Raw genomic sequence first — 20,666 nt, 5'->3', positions numbered from 1 at the left:
TTTTTTAATTTCAAAGAGACTCCTGACTGAGCAGGATGCAAAAAAGCAAAGTGGCACTGTCTTGATAAAAGTAGCACAGAGGCGCAACTGTAGGTGCCCGAAAACAGGGGAAGAAGGAAAAAAAACAACAACAAAAATCAGGTTTCTCTCTGAAAGTGGCATGATTATCTCTTAAAAATGACCTGCTTGTGAGCAAATCTCAACTTCAGGGGTTACTGGAATGTATCAAGCAGCAGTCAGAAAGGGTCAAACCCATCCACCCAGCACAGGAGCTCCAGCTCTCTCTAGTGGCCGTCTGCAACACCAGGCAGTGAAATGGCAGTACAGAGCTGCAGGCTTAAAAACTGTCGAAGGACAACGAGACAGTGAGGCTCAAAAAAACAAACAAAAAAACCCAACAAAAATCACAAGATATCTATTTCTGCTGAGACACTAGCTACCTGGAACCTACTAGAATGAGTTTCCACACTGATTCAAGTCACACTCCACGCAGAAGTGAACATACAATGGCTATCAGGGAAAAGGTTAAATAAAAACACCCAAATGTACTAATAAAGCCACAGCAAGAAAACACCTTTCTGTCATCTCTGCACTTTTTCCTATATGGCAATAATAATAATAATAATAATACTTTCAATATTACTCTAAGAAAAATACTAAAGAACACTCAAAATAGTCTTCCTAAACAGCCTCTTAATAAATGTATAATATAGTAACTTTCAAAACGGTTTGCTTAAATAAAACATCTTCAGAAAGACGGAGTAGCTGGATGCAGCACAGAAATCGTGAATGGAATGACACAACACAAAGCCATGCCTGGGTTTACACAACGGCTCCTATGGGAAAAAAGGGGGACCCTTTTATAAATTGATTGCCGCAATCTAGATCTGGGTAGCAATAAAGTGCATTGCTTAAAAATATAACTTTTTCTTGGGGGAGGGGGGGGGGGGGGGGGGGGGGGGGGGGGGTATCAGTTCAGAGGAAATTTAAGGTGAAATAAAGCAGTCGTTTACTGTATCAGCTGATTTGTATGGCTAGCATAGAGACATGCTGTCACACAGACAACATAAATATATATTTATATATAAATAATATAAATAGTATGCGTTTCTTACTCTCCATGATCATATCCCTGCTACACTGACTACTGCATGAATGTTCATATTGCTGTTTTGTCCTATGAGTAGACATGAAACAAAACAATGAATGTGTGCAAACACCATCCAAGTCTTTTGTCTACAAGGCTTCTCACCTGAACAATCACCGGTAATCTGAGTGGATTAATTTTCCATCTGTCTGTGAACTTTAATAACCCAGCACAGTGGAAGAAAAAGTGGAAAAGACGAGGATGAAACAGCCAGACAATTCCCACAAATGCATCTTAGCAGCGTATCGCTGACTCAAAGGCCCACTTTATTCCACCAAAATCTGTCTGCAGATTATGAAATGATCAAGAGCATGAGTCCGTGTGTGGCAGGTTTAATAAAAACAATGTGGTGGTCCTTAAACATCCCCAGATTGTGTGTGAAATCAGAAAAGAAGCCAGCTTTAATGAAGTCCCAGCTTTTATATTTTATCGTTAAATCCAATACACACACACACACACACACACACACACACACACACACACACACACACACACACACACACACACACACACACACACACACACACACACTTACTTGAAAGTGGCAAAAATAAAAATTTTTTTTTAAAAAAGCCGCCACTGGAAAAGGGAATGAACTGCAATACGTACACAATAACGGATTGTATTGGCCAAAGTTTCACCCAATGAGACGGCAACGGGCCACAAATAAATCAAGTTGATCAGTCAGTATCGATATGCCGTTTGTGCTGCGCTCAAGCGGTGAAAAACAGTGACATCACAGCACGCACAAGCAGCTGGTGGCAGTGTAGAAACCCTAACTGTGGCACTGTTACACATTCCAGCTGTCAGAGGGAGTAGCCATAATGCAACGATCCCGCTGTACCTTACAGTCAACAAGCAACAGACCACAAAAATAAAAACAAACAAACAAACAAACATGTAAAACAAACGTAGCCAGCTCTATTTGTGACATCATTTCTGCTGAACAGCAACAAGATGATAATGTAGCTTTTATGCTCCGTAAACACAAAACCACCAATAGTTGAACTCAAAGACTTGATGGACCTAAAGTGGACCTGTCCTCCCTCCCTCACTCACATACATACATTAATAACCATGGCTAACCTTTCAAACATGAGGTCAGTGCATGTGCAATCTCTGGGAGTTGTCTGGCTTTAGAAAGCTTCCCCCCCATTCTTGGCTCAGTGTGATATAAAGTCTGTTTATGCGCAGCAGCCAATCAGAACAAAGTTTAAAAAGGAAGGAAGCTGAAACAACTCGTTTCCGAAGATGAACTGAGGAGCTGCAGCAAGGCCTGGGGTAGGATATATAAGGAATTGTGAATCACATAAAGCTACCATCCAAGAGCTGGAACAAAGCATTAGAGGTCCCCTTCAAGTCTAATTTAGTCATTCACCTTTGATTTCGGCACAATAACGTCTTAAAGATTTGGCCAAGCATGAGAGGCTTTGATGAATGGCAGAAAAAAACAAAGACAAAAAATGTACATGGCAGATGGCGATGGTGAATTTAGCCTGACTTTAAAAAAAAAAAAAGAAAGAAAGAAAAAAAGACAACATTAAGATATAATAGAACCATACCAAATATAAAAACATCTATTTATAAATAGAAAAACTCACAATAAAGAAAATTACCCTTAAATTAGAGGGAGGGTGCAGTAGAGTAAGAATACAGTGAGTAACAGCGCTGAGAGCAGTGCATTGAAATAATAAAAAAAGAACAATAAAATATCGACACACATTAATAATAAGGTATATATAGAGGATATTGTGTGTACAGGTAGAAATGTACAGCAAACCAACATTTTGTTTAACAGTGTAACTAGATAGAGGTTGATGGTAATGGAAATGTGTAAAAGTACAGTAATTCACAAACTCAACCTGAAAACACTGGTGTCAGAAACATGATTCACAGACTGTAGGAACACAGACAAGCATGACTCCCACACCCACATGAAATGGAATGACCCAAGGCTGTCGATTTTGTGGTTTTCGGTTTGTTTTTCTTGGATGTGTTCTCGCTCACGCAAAAGCACTGAGTCTTCCCAGAGCTCCAGGGGTGCGCGGGGCTCCCTGGGTGCCGCTGCCCTCCTTTCCCGTCTCTCCCCTCCTCTTAGGGCGAGCAAGCTGTGGTTGTTGGCGGCTCTAAGCTGCGGCGGCCTCCTCCAGCGCTGGCAGCAGGTCTTTCTCGGTCAGGTGAGCCTTCAGGGAATTGAAGATGTAGAGCTGCTGATCTGGACGGAGGGCCAAGAGCTGCTGGATCACCTTGGTGGGGTTAGGGCCCCTGAAAGAAGGTGGAGAAATGCTTAGGCACAAATGTACTTAAAGTTTTATCCAGAAACCACTGCCTTTAAAAATAATTTCTAAGAAAAAAAAAGGTGGGGACACAACTTATAAGACTTATTTTAAATGCAGTACAGAGTGCGGACAGAAAAGCAGGTTTGGTGTAGGGAGGGAGTGGGTTGACTCAAAGCCTGGCCTCTGCAGTGTACTTTGGCTTATGGGTCATCTGCTCAACCAGTGGAAATACAGTGAGTTGGTTGATTAGTAACATGTTGATTCGAGACACGATGAGTCTTTCAGAAACTTGCAAAGAAACCACTAAACATACAATTATAGACCAACTAGCATATGACACTTATCTTTTATCAAGTATGACTTTTTTTAATTGTTCTGCAAAGATATTAAGGTTAACAGACAAATGAAAAAGTGTACATTTAAAGTAGTGATCACCCAATTTTTCTTTACCATGTTTATATGTAACAGGAGACTTATTCTATTCTGTACATACAGTAACAGGATATAAACAGTACAGTATGAAAACTGCACAGACCTATTGATTCATGTCAGGTGATGCAATGTGTTATGATCCATGCTCACTGTGTGATTTTTGGTTTGCCTCAGGATTTGTGTGGGTGTATGTGCAGAGAGTGCAGGGATGGAGTCTGCTGATTGGTTCAAGTCTCTGAACTGGACGCCATGATGGACACGACCACCTTAGAGTGTTTTCACACCTGTAGTTCTTTCTTTCTTTTTGTAAACTTGTCGTTTATTTTTTTCTTTTATTGTCTAGTTTGTTTTCACACAGAAAAATTTAACTGTGTTTAGCGAACCAAAACGTGTCCTACGAATCAGCTGAAAATGTTCAGTCTGCTCATAGGTCAGGTGTCTGGGGCAGGAGAAACAAAAGTAAATACAGCAAGAGGGTAGGGCTGTTCGAGATAACGATATGACGATATAAAAACGTCTATGTTTCATTTCACGCTATCGTTTGTTTCGTGGTGTCGCAAAATAAACTGTTTACAGCAATATTTTCTCATCGTTTTGATGGTCACTGTAGTGGCTATATTAATTTATTAAAGTTCTCTCTTTCTCTTATATTTAATATAACCACACTAAGGATGGACAAGCGCCTGTTTTTATGTGTTGTCAATAGCAACAACGACAGTAAAACCATCGCGTGTCCGCTTGTTTATTTTCCACATTAACCTTTCACAATAAAGCTCAAGATCCTGTTGAGACTTTTCAAAATAAACAGAATCACATGAAAAAGTATGCACTGAGAACTGAGAATCAGTGGCATTTAAAAGTTGAGCCTGAGGCTTTGAAAACTTCCGTATCTGTCATGCAAATAGTTTTACTAAATACTGATTATACACTGTAAATTAGAGCTGGGCGATAGAACGATAACGATATGTATCGCGATATAACTTTTACTTGATAGAGAAATTAAGCTATCGCGATAGACCTCGCCGCTCTTGTCCTCTTAAAAAAATAAAAAATAAAAAAAGGTCAGCCAATCCAAACTAAGTAGCGCAGAGCCGAACCAATCACAGCCGCAGCGTCACGTCGCGTGACTTGTTACGTACAGCACAAGTGCCAAGCCGCACGTGTGTTTGTTTGGGAAGCAGCCAGCGGGTAATGGAGGAAATGAGTGTGCCGACTAGAAAAATCAACCGAGCGTGACCGAAGGTTACCGAAGAGAAAACAGATGATGGTTCCAACGCCGGAGAGATTGTCGAACGGAAGAGCCATAGAAGTTCCGTAGTGTGAAGGTATTTCGGCTATTTCAAGTCTGACAAAAAACAGCGTAGTGTGCACTGTAAATTGTGCCGAAAGCAAGTCTGGAAATACAATAAACTGGTGCATGCGTCACACTGTGCGCCACGTTATTGTTTCGGTGAAATGAATTTCTACAATACTGTTACTGTTAATTCTACTCTCTGCAGTGTTTAAATGCTTACATATACACACAGTTACTGTCCGTCCACACATACGACTCGGTTCTGCTTCTATGCCCCAGCTTTGTTTACTTTTTCCCACCGAGGCTTCTAGACTTCTGATTGGCCAACATTTCTGCACGGTTAGGAATCTAGCTCCACCTGCTGCTTTGGCATGTTCATAGCAGCGTTTTCCTTCATTTCTGCCTTTATGTGTGGACGGGATTATTTTTTAAAACGAAAACGGAAAATCTCAGTTTTCAAAAACACCCGTGTACGTGTGGACGTAGCCTCAGTCTCTGACTGGAAGCGCTAATTCGTCATTCGGCTTTTGTCAGACTAAAGTAACTGTTAAAACTGTTTGAAAAGCTCAGCTATACAACAAGGAGAGATTGAGAATTTCCTTTTAGTTCTCAGTTTATTTGATATTGACAAAAGTTAGTCAGTTTTGTCTGTTCTTCTGTAAAACAAACTAAGATTTATTTTTAGAATTAATATTTTGTTTCTAAGTGGAATTGACAATTTAGTCTGTTTCGTTTGTTCTATTTTGAAACTTAAACGCTTTAGCGGCTGCCTTTTGTGTAGTTTGCAATATTTGCCTTTATTTATCTGAAAAAGTCTCATGTTCCTTAAGTACATCTACCCTGTTGAACTTATTATGGGAAATAAATATTTAAATAAAAACAAGCTGCTGATTATTTCACATTTTACTTGTGAGCAACGGCACATTTAAAGCTTACAAATATAGTTATTTGGCTTATATCGTGATAGATATCGTTATCGCCTGAAATTAAAAGAACATATCGTGATATGAAAAAATCTCATATCGCCCAGCTCTACTGTAAATACTGAGCACCTTATTGGAGATTAGTAGGAGTGAGAAGCGCTTCGTGTGAATGCGTTTGTCTTGTATTTTTAAAAGCTAAGAGTAGCAAGTTATTGTTTGCTGTTAAACATAGAGAGCTAACTGCACAGTACTGCTAAATAAGCCCACCTTAACTAATGTTAGCAGTCACTAAGACCACTGATTCTCCTCATATCACAGATAAATTCATCATTTCTCCTGATCTTCTGTTCCTGGTCTACTTATTAGCCCAATAGGCTATTAAATGTAAGGCTGTGGTCCATGTCTGCAACGTTCACCATATCCACAAAAGTTGAAACTGACAAATCAAGATTTGCAATTTCTCCTGGATGTGCCTTATTCAACCTCACTTCACAGAAACCATCCCTTCAGTCTGTGCAGACGGTGAACATTAGCTTACACTGAACTACTAGGTTTTATTACAAGCTTTAACGCTGCTTAAGCAACATAAAGAGCATGTAAAGGACAAAGACTGACAACAAGCAAGATGAAATACATTATATTATATTTTAAACTTCATAAATATATGCTTACCTAATGAAGCTAGCAATGTAGACATTAACAAATGTGGCCATGAGGTACTGGCAGTCAAATCTGTCCATAATGCCTCCGTGACCTGGGATGGTGTTTGCAAAATCCTGAAAGATGACATACAAGCTTAAAGCTACAAAAGACATGACATTCTGTGCGTGTGTGCGTTTTTAAAAGCCTTGCTTATATGCTCTGTATCTCTTTCAGAGCCTACTCCGTGGTAGGTTCTTTCTCTTTTCCAAAAATGGCCCAGAACAAAGTGTCACAATGGCTTAAGAAACACAAACACTGCTTGATAATCATAGGCCACATCCAACTTATGTGTGGTGAATAGTTTCTGTTGGTCCACATCCATACCTTGATTTTGAAAGCTCTCTTGAAGCCGCTAGCAAAGAAGCCACCAAAGGGTCCCACGATGGAGGCAAAGGAGGAGAGGGCAATGCTGTGGATCTGGAATGGATACAGGCGCACTGTGGTCTGTGGAAACATAGGACACGTTACATCCAATCTTGTTGAAACTCACAACTTGGGCCTGACAGTTTTAATAAGATATTGCCTTGTGTTTGCTCTAGGTGGGTATAAAACTTTGTATACTGTGTTTCAAGCTGTAACAGGCTGTAAGGTTTCCTTTAGCGCTGTTCAATAAAATTCTACAAGTTCTGCATACTTTTAATGTGTTGGTGAGAGGACTGTAAGAAGCCTAAATACTGGCACAGGATGAACCGCAACAAATAGTCACTGAATCTTACCCATCCGGTGACAGACTCCAGCATACTGGGGAGGAAGTAGTCCTGGAGCTGAAACAGCTCTGATGGCTCACAATCCACCTGGAAGCTGTTGGAGTCGTTGTTGAACTCCACCGGACACACAAAGTAGCGATAGCCAGCCATGACGTAGGAGAGCTGTGAAGAGAGCAAAGTTATGCTTCAATCGTGTCACTTGTCACCAACTAACTGGACAGAGATCAGAACTGACTGCTTTCCTGTGTTCTCGGCCCAGCCAGTCAGCCTTCCCACATGACCAACTACAAAGGAGTTTGTGCATGCATGTGCACAGTGCCGGCACCAGTAACGCATTAATGTGTCATTAGTATGGAAACTAGACGCTGTGACTGGAGACAACAACAGCTACAGCAAACCCAGTATAAAACTACACTTAATACACCCTCACCCAGCTGAACATGGGCATTTTAAAAAAGCTACCAAAGCCAAAGAGGCTAAAGCTAAAGATATCCAGAGCTCAGAGCAATCAACCTCAGCGTGAGTCTCAGCCACAAACATTTGTGATGAGTGCATGTTTAACTAAGTTGAGACAAACACATTGTGTTTGAAATGATTTGCTTCAGAGCTCATTACGCCCCGGAAATATGACACATACAGAAACTGAAGTGATGAACAATGATCCCCTCGAGGCCTACAGGTAAACGATGGGGTGGCAGCAGGGTTAGAACCGCAGACACCCACACAAGGAAGCAGTCGCAATGATGTTAGAGTGAGAGCTGAGAAGATGCAGCTTAAACAGGCATCTAAATCAGGAAGGTGCGGCTGGTATATGACATGAGGAGAGTGAGTTTTTCTGCCCTACACAGCTGATTTTACTCCATTTAACCATAATTCATTGTGAGATAAATACCACTTTGCATATTCAAGCAGCTCCTACAGAATGCTACACCGCTAAGAGCTAAAAGGAAAAAAATAAATAAATAAAATTCACATCCTACCATGATTCCAAAAACTATGGTGGAGAAGAATCCACCGATGAAGCCCTCCCAAGTCTTCTTAGGCGACAGCTGCAACAGCCAGTATCAAAGAAATCATACACCACCATACAGAGCACAACAGCCTTTAGGTGATTTGCTACATGCATCAATAATTCACAATAAACATTATATTAAAAACATTAAACATTTATGTATTTGCATTCCATGTTTAAGCAGCTTCAAACGTTCAAAATAACCAACCTTGATAAGAGGGGTTCGCCCAAAGAAGAAACCAAACATGTAGGCCATGATGTCATTACAGATCACACAAGAAATGGGCACAATGAACCTGATCACACAAAGAACAGTTTACATGGCAGGTGTATGGATATTTGCATTAAGGTGCAAAATAACTGAATTTTAATTAGATTTAGAGAATTGGATAAGGAGCCTTTAACGTACCAGATCATTCCCTCAAACAGGTTGTGAATGATGAGGTGAGACTGGGTCACAACAATCAGGAGAGTCACATGGGTCCAACCAAACTGTGCAGACGGGCACAAGATCAATGACGTGTAGTTAAATTCATACATTTTTGGACAATGACACAGGCTCTGTAAATTTTGCTTATAATCAGTGTCACGCAGAAGAGTTTTATCTGTATTGATTGTTTAACTAGCGTTTCTCACTTGTTAGTCTATAAGAGCATAACAGGGTACAAATATTTGTTATGTTTTAACCTTGTTGTGAAGCACTTTGTTTTAAATGTGCTATATAAATACAGTTGTATTGTATTGTATTAGTACCTGCTGGTCATGTTTTAGATGGTTTTTACAAGCCTTTGTGTTACCAAAAAAAAACAAAAAACTGTTACTGTGTTTCCATTCGGGTGTTTTTCTTAAGACCACTAGTGTTTCAACATAAACCTGCCCCACTGTAAACACACAGCTGTAAACACACAGCTGTATCCTTTTACTTTGGTACATCGACAACATTATTTCAACTATGGCTGCCCGTCCCTGAGCCTGGTTCTTCTTTCTGGTTCTTCCTGTTAAAAGGGAGTTTTTCCTTCCCACTGTCACCAAAAAAGACTGTTGGATTTTCCTCTGTATGTATTATTGGAGGGTCTACCTTACAATATAGAGCGCCTTGAGGCGACTGTTGTTGTGGTAAAACTGAACTGAATTGAACTGTGACAAAGACGTATTCAAGATATATGTTGCACTGATTGTTGAGGAAGTCTTTTTTTTTTTTAACATAATTCAATATTTTTATTGATTCAACTGTAACTACAGCTATTCTTTCATTAGCTTAGATTAAGCAGGTCTGGAGATGATTCTACATGTTGGATTTGGCCTCCACAAAATGGAGGTCAAAGTTGCTCTCAATGCAAAGGAAACAACATTTCATAACCTGCCAACAGTAAAACAAATCTGACAGAAATAGCAGGCACATTAGGTATGGCCAAATCAAAGTGGAATGTACTAGTGGGGGGTTTTTTCTGCAGGATCCGTCTCTGACCCAATTTCCCTTTTACTTGAGGGTTTATATTTTAGCTAGCCTCATGAATAAGCCAGTAGCCTTGAGGCAGGATGCACGGAGTATGCAGGGCAGCACTTACCATGTAAAACTGAAGGCGGTAATGTTTCTTCACCAAACTCAGCACAAACATACAGAAACCTGCAACAACAGGACGACTTATTAAGACACACAGACCAACAGCATCTGTAAAGAGGAGGAAACCTCCTTAAGGTCATCTTTGGTCAAACTGATTCAATCTAGCTTGACTTATTTCACAGCATGCCTACTTTAGGATGCAGTGAATATTTTTCTTTTACGTGACTGAGGAAACGAGAGGATGTTGTAAAGCAAAGAATATCTGAGAAAATGTGGCCTGAACGGAAGTTGACTCAGACATACTGACGCTGTTGGTTTCCTGGACTCTTCAGACTGACAGTAAAGCTTCTTCAAGCAAGACATTAAGATGTACAGGATGACAAAACTCTGCATTAAATGTCACTTCAAATCACGAGCTTCAGAGCATTTGTGCTCAAAGTCATAACGGGCCATTCAATTGCACCTTAAATCTAGTAGGTAAGACAGTCTGGGTGCTTCCTTCCTCCCCACATCCTGTTTGGCATCAGCAAGAAGCTATAGTAGTAATGTATTACTAACTGACAAAGAAGTACAGGAAATGGAACATCTAAAGTTAGCATAGTAACTGAAACAATAAGCTTTGAACTAACCAACATATAAAACCTTGAGACTCATTTTTCCATCAAAGCATGCCTGTGTGCTTCCACCAATCAGTCAAGTCCTAGTTTACATCACTTGAAACTCAAATAACATAACTGAATAATATGATATGTATTAATATATAAATTCACTGGTTATAACCAAAAATACCAAATTTGAAGAAACAACCTTGAGAGATATCTGAAATAGAATTACAACACACACACACACACACACACACACACACACACACACACACACACACACACACACACACACACACACACACACACACACACACACGATGTAGCATTCTAAATATGTACACAGCTTATTGCAACTCAGATTCCTCTTTCATCTCTAATGTATTTATCAAATGCAGTATTCATAACTGTTTTTATTCTATTTTTAAAATGAGCATTTTTTCTATTTATATATGTGGGTTTTTCTGTTCGGCATCTGTTGGTGATAGCAAAGGAACAATTTCATTGTACAGGGAAACATTTTTCTTTACTGTGCATACAACAATAAAACTTTGAACAGTTGAATGACTCATGGAAATATTACTGATTGTAAATGTATTTTGTTGAGTCAGACTGACCAATCACTGACATCTCTTAAAAGAAATTTGACACTTCTGGTTGCTATGACAATGTAAACTGCATCTAATGTCTGTTTATTGATTGTGCACTTATCTCATGTTCAGCAGTTTGTTTTAGTGTAATAAACATTTATTATAAGTCATTACTGAATAACTTGGAAGAATGTTTGTTGTGGGCAGCTGGCATGATGACGTTAACACAGAATCTACAGCAGGACTTTGTGTCTTTCTACCTGTGAGGTAGAGCGCGAAGGAGATGAAGCGGTGGTATTTGCTGAGGATGCGAAGGGGTTCCTCCCTCTGAACCAGTGTGAAGAAATAATCTGTCACGGTCTCACCATAGAAGAAGTAGTTTACACACAGCAGGAAGTACCTGTAATTCAAAGGGTTAGAGTAAATGTACGCAGCTGATGGTGTTGTCACAGCAGCTAATCAGACTCTGAATTCAATATGCCAGCGGGGGGAAAAACACAAATACAAATAAATCAACAAGGCTGACTAACTTCTCTTCATGAAAACTGCAGACAGCTAAAAGTTTACACCTGTACATGGAGAACAGTGTTCCAAGGAGTTTGAGTTTCCTGGCATAGTGAATATCAGGATTACACTACACTATAAACCACTACTGCTACAAATCAAACAGCACTGATGATTCATTGTAATTCTGCTATAATATATAATCTTTAAGATACTGCTAATTTAAAATGGGTTGATAACAAACCTCAGGACATCTGTAACAAAGTAAAAACATGAGACAATACAATAAGAAAGAAGCCAACATGGACATTTGCTTTTAATATCCCATTCTTTGTCTTGCCAAGTGAACACTGTGTGTGTCTGTGTCCTCACCAGCTCAATGTCCTGAACCATGGCAGGTCGTAGGAGTGGTACACACTGTAACCAATGGTAATGATTTCCTGGAAGCATTTTATCTGGACACAGAGGACCTGCGTAGATAAAACACTGTGTCAGCAGCACAAAGGCAAAATATTGATAGGACAAACCAGAACGGGCTTTTGGGGTGGAAGAAAACATGGCAAGATCAGTCAAAGTACAGTAGAAGATACCGGTTACTTTATCTGACAGAAATGGATGAATATTCCACAGTCCAATAGTCTGAATGTATTGATGAGCAACACTGTGGATCACACTTGTGTAAATAAGACCACAATAAACAAAACTAGTTAATAAAGATCATTATTACAACACTGCTGATTCTCCACTGGCTCTGTTAAACCTCTTTGCAGGGCACCAAATACTCTGTGCAGGAAAACCCCTGAGCACAACTCAGTGTGTGTGACACAGTATGGTGTCCTACTGACACAAAATGGCTGACAGGCCTATTTTCAGGGTATTCCCTGATGACGGAGCCAACTATCCTGCAAATGATTAGAGAAACTGGATCCTCTTTAATCCACAATACTATGATTTTAATTTTCTTTAAAAAATAAACTGACTGCGCTGCTTAGAGTAGCTCTGAACATTAACACGTCTTCTATTTATACTCAGTGAGAAAAAGTCTGATTCGTAACACGATTCATCTTAACTGAAATAATTTTGTATCAAAAAGCTTAATTTGTCTCAAATCACAAACGATGGCTCTAAAAGTGGAATGACAAGTCAAGTCAAGCAGGACAAATCAGTAGTTTGTACTCACAATCATCATAAGCACCATGGGGCCCAAGTAGATGATGAAGAAGAAGAAGGAGATCATGGCTAGTGTTAGGATGCCTCGCACCCACCAGTTCTTCCATCTGAAGAAAAGACATAAACATGACACTGGCAAAATGACAATACAAAAAAATTTAAAAAGCAACAAGCGAGTTGTATTTTAAACGTAAGCACAACTGAAAGAGCCTGGGCCAAAACTTTTACTTATATTATGTTATCAAAAAGGCCAAAATCATTCAAATATGTGACGAGGAATTCCTTTGTATGAATCATGACACCTCCACGGTGGCAACGCGGCTTGGCATCCACACGTACCCGGGTATTTTTGAAAACGCAGATTTTTCTATGCGTTTGCACCTTTCGTCCACACGTAAATGGCGTTTTCGGTCACTGAAAACAGAGATTTTTAAAAACTCCTGCCAGGGTGGAGATTTTCAAAAACTCCATTGTTGCATTTACGTTTGGACGAGGAAAACAGAGAAAACGCAGCGTCAAAGGTGTGCGCCTTTTTCACGTCACACGTTATCGTTTCGGTGAAATGGATTTCTACAATAGCGGACTTAGACAATACTGTTAACTTTACTCTCTGCAATGTTTAAATGCTTACATATACAACACAGTTACTGTCCCTCCACACATAGAAGCAGAACTGAGTTCTATGCGCCATCTTTGTTTACTCTTTCCCACCCAGGCTTCTAGACTTTTGATTGGCCAACATTTCTACACGGATAGAAATATATCGCTAACTGTTGCTTTGGCATGTTCCTAGCAGCCTGGACGGGATTTAAAAAAAATAAATTAAAAATTTTTAAAATTTTTAAAATTTTAAAATTTTAAAAAACGGAAAATCTCCATTTTCAAAAATACCCGTGTACGTGTGGACGTAGCCTTACATGCAGTCCAGAAAAAACCCGGGGTTCTTGTTTAGGTAGGTGGGTTTAAAATGAGCGCATAGCAACTCACAGTACACAGACAATGGGGGTGTTCGATATCAATAAACAAGACTGAGCGTGTTCCGGCCCTAGGAAGAGGACGCATCTTTACGTTCATAGCTTTAAAACACACTGCAAACAGCTTGCAGTTTATATTTCCTTTGATACTCAGCATACCTTGAAGAGAGTCCAGACAGCGCCTTATTTAAAACCTCAGGGGTGTCGTCAGGAGGGACCGGCACCTCTGGGACACCAGAGTCCACTTTGGACTCACTGTCTGACACCCCCTCTTTTTCTGCCTTCAGTTCATTGTCCGAACCCTGCAAACAGACAAAAACAGAGAAGAACTTGAAGAAATGGAAGATTTGGCTCTGAAAGGGAAGGAAAACAACTATTCTAATATAACCATAACAGAACATTTAGATATGTGCTGTTTAATCATAGATCACGGATGAACTTAGGAGAGTTTACCTTTTCTCTCTGAGCTATCCAGGAATATGATGCATGTCTGTTTTTTTACATATTTACAGGAGCAATGAGCTGGTGCTGTGATCACGCGATAAAATACCTGGGTAAGTAATCTCTTGGTACTTTTTGCCCAACACTCATATGACACATTTGTGACACATGTGACAAAAAAAAAAAAAAACCAACACCACCTTTACCCAAAATGGTAACATATGCAACTCTAAAAACTCCCCACCCCACAAACACTTTATTACCATTACTGCATGAAAACCAGGGTGGTTAGAACTAACAGCATGTCAACCTGCACAGATGTTTTCAGTTCTGCCAGTTACTCAGGTTGAGGTGAGGTGGTGGTTGTGAAAACACCACACAATTTCAAAATAACAGTGAAGTGGTTCTTCTCCAACAGTTTCAGTAAAAAAATAAATAAATAAATAAAAAAAACTTAAAAAAAAAACTGAATAGGTGAGATGTTTGTTGGCTGCTGGCATCTGTAATATTTTCCATCTTCACACAGCACCAATGTATTATAAAACTATCAAAAATAAACAATTTAAAAACAAAAACAGTGATGCTAGGCTACTGCTTTAGGAGAAAAAGAGCCGCATATGTGTGTGTGTGTGTGTCTGTGGTGATAGTGGGTGTGTAACAAATGGACGGATGGAATATGGAGAGGATAATGCTTACTATTACATACTTAATGCAAGAATATTAAGAAGTCTTTATAATAAGACCTTTTTTACTTTTTAAGATCCGTTTAACAAACGAGAAGAGAGGAAAAAACAGCTCCGACGTGTGCAGGCTTACTTTCAAATAAAACATCATTTTGCAGGTCTATTTGAGTCCCACTTTCAAATAATCATGAAAACTATTTGTATGCAATTATGACTTCAGTCCACTTCAGTGTGCTGTCATCTTGTTTTCTCATCAAGCCGCAGGCAGAAATCAACCATCCAGCCCTGAGCATAAAGTAAAATTGCATCAAGTGTCCAAAACTACATGTATCGTGTCTCTCGCTCGTTCGCAAATCCTTAAATACATGTGGACGAATCGCCTGATACGCGCAGATGACATCGCATGCCCACATGGAGTTTTGAGACTAATTTAAAGCTGTCAGCTTCACACAGATCCGCAAATGTAAGCTGCGTTTCAGTCCCAATGTGAAACAAATATGTACAAATCATTGCTTGTAACACATTTGCAACACTTTGAGACATATTTCCCTCCATATCGAAAGCATACTTTTTGTATGTTCACGTAAGTATCAGAATGGCAGATTTAGCACCAGATCCCCCGGCTCCGATGTACAGATACCTCTGGCTAATGCTTAGTGTTCCGAGTTAAGATAAGATAAGATAAGATAAGATAAGCTTTATTAGTCCCACAGGTGGGAAATGTGTTTCGTTACAGCAAAAGTGCAAAGTTATGTAGCAGAAATTAGAAAACACTGGAATGCAATAAAATAAAATACTATATACAATAGAATAAAATAGAATAATATAAACAATAGTTTGGCTCGTGGCTGGTAACTAGCTTTCTGGTCTGGGTCCATTAGACTCTCTTTCGTCTGCAGTAGCTACCACTATAAACATACTCTTCTTTTTCTCACTCAAACTTCTGCAACAAACTTTGTGCTGCAGATGTTAACGTTTCTCGCTGTAGCGCACACACACACACCGCAGAAGCGTAATCCCCTTTCTTTCCCGAGAGAGATGGATGGATGGATACTAAATGTCCGTTAGTGAGTTATTGTGCAAGAGGAGAAATACAAAGCAACAGAGCAATGTTTTCTGAGAAGTGGTTTAGAGCGAACAACAAATTTTGCTCAGGGTGCGTCTGTGTGGAAAAAAAGCAGGAAAAAAAAAAAAAGCATCGGCTTCATCTGAGATGAACATATTATGATTAATGGACTGTCAGTGTACAGTCGTGTGTGGGAGGCTAAACACTGCTCCAAATCATCTCCATCCATATTGTTGATTTCTCAAAACCATCTGTTTGCTAATGAAGGCCTGCCTACAACACTGACTGATCTTTATCCCCCCATAGCGGCAATGCTAAAAAATATGGATGGTTAGAGCTCCTGTGCCAATAATAGAGAGGGTTTTTTAAGGCAGTTTGTTCTTTCACTTCTCATTCATCCCCTGCTGCCCTCTCTGCTGCTGGTGACCAAATAAGGCTTGGAGTTGACACATCAGATTCACCCAGCAGATGGCTGACGTGGTTTTGTGACGCCCACTTGGTCTCACATTCACAATTTGGCAAATAATCCATACTACAGCTGGATATTTATTAGATTAAAAACAAACAAATAACAATGTGTCTTTAAAAAAAAATCTGCCCGTATACTGGACGTTTACATCACCAAATATTATATTAGTCGGGCTCCGGCTTTAATACATAATAATACTTCTTGTTAGGCATGCATCACTCAAATATTGATATCAGTCCAATATGAACTAGCATGATGAGACGTTTGGTTACATGTTGGTGAGATGTTCTATTTAATTCAGTTTCACTTTGTTCTACATTTACTTAGCCACACAGACAAGATATAGATACCTTAGCGTAAAGTCTGCCAAAACAGTGAGGACGAGACATGAACAATATCAGGCTCAAAACACGGATTTGGTAACTTTATAAAAGAAAATGCAGCAAATAAATATATCTTAGAATATAAATTGACTAAATCTGAATGATCAGTTAAATGATAAATGAAAACAGGACCAAAATAAAAAGTATTAAAAATGTATTCAGCGAATTTATCTTCTCTAGTCTAACTTCAGCACTGTGTGATATTTAAAGTCATAACAGTTTCTCCTTTCCTCATCTCAGTCTAAGTGCACCTCATTTTACTGCTCCTCATACAAGTTACAGTAGCAGTGGAGCATCCAGGAGACAAATGAAGTCAAATAATATTAATGGAGTTGGTTGTAACAGGTTATTAGATGCAATAAATACTTATAAGTAACACTGAAGACACACAAGTTAGAGAGCAAGAACGACTTATTTGAGCTTTTTACACTAATATCACACCAGTGCTCCTCTAATTTGATATTCTCCATCTGCCCACGCCCCAGGCCAAGGTCTCTGTATCTGAGTTTGGTAAGTAACCCTACTTTTTCTGTTATTCAAACCAACATATTAACACTAAAAACTTGGTTCAAGATAAACAGTTCCTGTGAGCAAGAACTTCAAGTAGAAAAGTTTCTAATAACAAAACGCTGCTCTGTTAAGTTTGCAAGCTTTTTAAGAGAGATTTAATCCAGAGGTTGAGGATCGCATGTTTCTGTTAATGTTGTGAACAAAATAGTGATTCCCTGATTGGCTGCATCATGTTTGTTACAAGTCAGCCAAATATATATTAAAAAACATTGTATGTTTTATAAGACTTAGAAAATGTAATTAAGTTCCCTTCAAATTATATGAAACAGTCACTAGTGTGCACTGCCACCCAGAAGTCAAAACCCAGGAGACGAATGCAGAAGCACACACAAGAATCCACATTCACACAGGCCCATTCTCCTTTTCCTGGTTTCTATGGAGACAATATCCGTCATTCAGGATGCTTGAGTTAAAAATAGACGCTCCTTTCACATAAACACTTCTTCCCTTTTATGCTGTCTTGCACATCTGGGTTTGTTTTTTCTTTAATCTCTAACTGATTAGAAAAGGCTGCTTCTGTCAGCCATAAAAGGCCATTTTTATTTGGATCTTATGGTTTTCGTGCAAAGAGGAAAGCGATTCCTTCACAGGGAGGCAGATACAAAAGTGCAGGCTTGTGATCTAGCTTCACCATGCTGGAAAGTAGCCAAAGTAGACAACTGTGATCAAACAGTTTAACTCTACTGACGTCATCAAGACACTGCAGCTATACCATGAGGTTATGTAACCTAATCAAAGACTGAAGCATTCATGCACTTGTGAACTGAATTTCACTATATTTCAAATTATGCAATCCACCATAAAACTACCTCAACAAAAGTAATTTCATCAGCTAATATAACTGTCTTTAGAGCAACTTTTTCTTTAGTAAATTGCGTGATATTACACAGAGTTACAAATGTTTGTCCACATGTGCGCCTCCACCAAGCTAGACTTTTTCAAATAAACCCTGGTTCTGCTCAGGCAAACTACTGATAAATAGTTAACTGCAAATAATCTGGTTGGGTATTCTGTATTGTCAGTGTCAATTTCTTTTATTTCAGCAGAAGTGGACATAAAATGGATACTTTTGTATCAGAATTGTAGCATTATTATTATTATCGAAAATAATACAAATTATTCACCTGATTGCACAACTGCAAGCTCAAGGTCATGAGGTAGGCTGCTCTTAAACAAGTCATGGCAAAAAAGTAAATAATAAAGAACACGTTAAACCAGTCACAGTGCGCTTCCCTGGAAAATTACATTAGCCTGTGTGGCTCGCTGTGAGGATGTCACTAATGCTTCCACTACTTTCTCCAACTGCTTTCAGCTACTCTCCAATTTTCTGTAATTATCTCGTCCTAGATATCCACACGTCTATCACCACGCCCCTTTCTTCATTCAATGCCACGCATCGTCCATGTTGAACTCATAAATGTTGCTTTTATTTCCCCTCACACTGACTGAAACAGCTTAATAACAGTTTGTTAAGAGAGATTAATTATAATATCGTGCTACCCATCAGTCTACGACGCGAAGCAGTGGTTGTTAATGTAACTACAGCTACTAAACACTTTAGCCTACCAGGGCTCGCGAACATCATCGCTATCGGTCATATCAAACCAAAATTTACAAATATAAATAAATAAATACACAAACAAAATAAAACGTTTAGCTTAACGCTGCTGCTGAACATTTAGCATCGGTGCTAGCTCATAAAGGGCCAACATGGAGACCTTCATCGCTTATTTACCTCTGTGTGCAACGGCGTATGTGGCTAGCTTGCAGCACGCCTTACAAATCTAAGTTTATTATTTTTGGATTTTCTGGTAGACTGCTTAGCATTCAAGAAAAAGCGTCTTCAAATGTATTTAAAGGGTTTTTGTTGGACAAGACCAGCTGCTATACACATCGGCATAACGTAGGTGAAAAGGGCAGCTCCAGAATCGATGAAATTTTAACTTTTGCATTTGGTTTGCTGTTGTTTTCGCAGCGGACGAACACACAGGAAGACGGTGTGTACCACCAGCCAATCAAGTTTAAAATTTGAGTAGTTTGGCGGATGGTTTGTATAGCGTCTTTCAGATGCTTTTAACAGCTTTTACGTTGTAAGATGTGGTTATAAGAGTAAATTGACGACAGCCTTGTAAAACTTAAACATGCCTTATTATTCATTCTAACATGACCTTTCTTAGTCACACCAGTCACAGTGTAATGGGAATTTCAAATCGCTCGGTGGCTAGTTAGCGTCAGGACCGCTAAATGGCAGGACTGAGTCCAAGCTAACGTTACCTTGTCCTCTGACGGCTGCTGCTGAAACGTAGGGTCGCTGTCTTTGGGTCCACGGTGCCTCAGCTCTGCCATCTTAGCGGGTCGTGACCTGACGACAACAGCGAAGGTCCTGCGGCTCCCACAAACAACCTCTTTGTTTTTTGGAGACTGACACCTCCTCTGCTAAGCTAAATTTCTGCAAACAACACTTTCCACCCAATTCACGATCATTCACTTCCTGTTTTCAAAATAAAACTCCATATTGACTACCCAACATAATGCTAACATGACATTAAAGAATCTTATTTTAGAATAAATATTAATGGTAATATTACAATTCATGCAACATGTAACTCTTTCGGGATTGCTTCAAGAAACTGACCATTTATTATTCTTTATGTTTCTTTCGTCTTTACTGACAGTCTTTAAAAAATATTAACAATAAGATTATAGGAAATACTTGAAACGTCTCTCAACATGAACTGGTAAACCTCCAGGCTTTATTAACTTGATTTATCCGGAAGTTTCATGTTGTTTCATGTTGCCCAAATATGTAGTGTATATACCGGTATTGCATATTGTACGACTGCAATATGAATCCATGATAAGCTGATACTAAATGTGGCTATTTGTTTCTTCTAAATTCCAATTTCCCTTTTCACCCCAGTTTGTAAAAAAAAAGTCACATCATAGATTTGTTTTTGTTTTTTTGTTTTTTTCAATCCAGTTGTAGTTAACAACAGTAACGTCGGTCTGTTGGGTCCTCTGGACTGGTTTGGTCAGTCATTTTTTATTTTTTGACTGAGGCACTTTTCACAATTTGATTTGTAGAATACATCAACTTGGCATCTTAATTTTTTCCTGTTTATTTTGGTTCTTTTTAAAAGGATCATTCGTGGGA

General features: G+C 39.2%; 1 protein-coding gene across 1 annotated transcript; it reads right to left on the bottom strand.

Annotated features, from left to right (window-relative positions):
* Positions 1-952: 952 nt before the first annotated feature.
* Positions 953-19,975, bottom strand: cds2 (CDP-diacylglycerol synthase (phosphatidate cytidylyltransferase) 2). The gene is made up of 13 exons (XM_004567285.3): positions 19,787-19,975; positions 14,060-14,202; positions 12,937-13,033; positions 12,129-12,226; positions 11,513-11,652; positions 10,065-10,123; positions 8,906-8,988; positions 8,705-8,792; positions 8,465-8,533; positions 7,494-7,646; positions 7,102-7,221; positions 6,748-6,851; positions 953-3,412 (listed from the first exon to the last, which is right to left on the bottom strand). The coding sequence occupies exons 1-13, from the start codon at positions 19,856-19,858 to the stop codon at positions 3,274-3,276; spliced, it is 1,365 nt and encodes a 454-aa protein (XP_004567342.1). The 5' UTR covers positions 19,859-19,975; the 3' UTR covers positions 953-3,273.
* Positions 19,976-20,666: the final 691 nt, after the last annotated feature.

Source organism: Maylandia zebra, linkage group LG12 (genome assembly GCF_041146795.1).
Source record: "Maylandia zebra isolate NMK-2024a linkage group LG12, Mzebra_GT3a, whole genome shotgun sequence".
In the NCBI taxonomy this organism is placed as follows: Eukaryota; Metazoa; Chordata; class Actinopteri; order Cichliformes; family Cichlidae; genus Maylandia; species Maylandia zebra.
The sequence above is the reverse complement of the archived record's forward strand: the minus strand, read 5'-3'. Positions and strand labels throughout refer to the sequence as shown.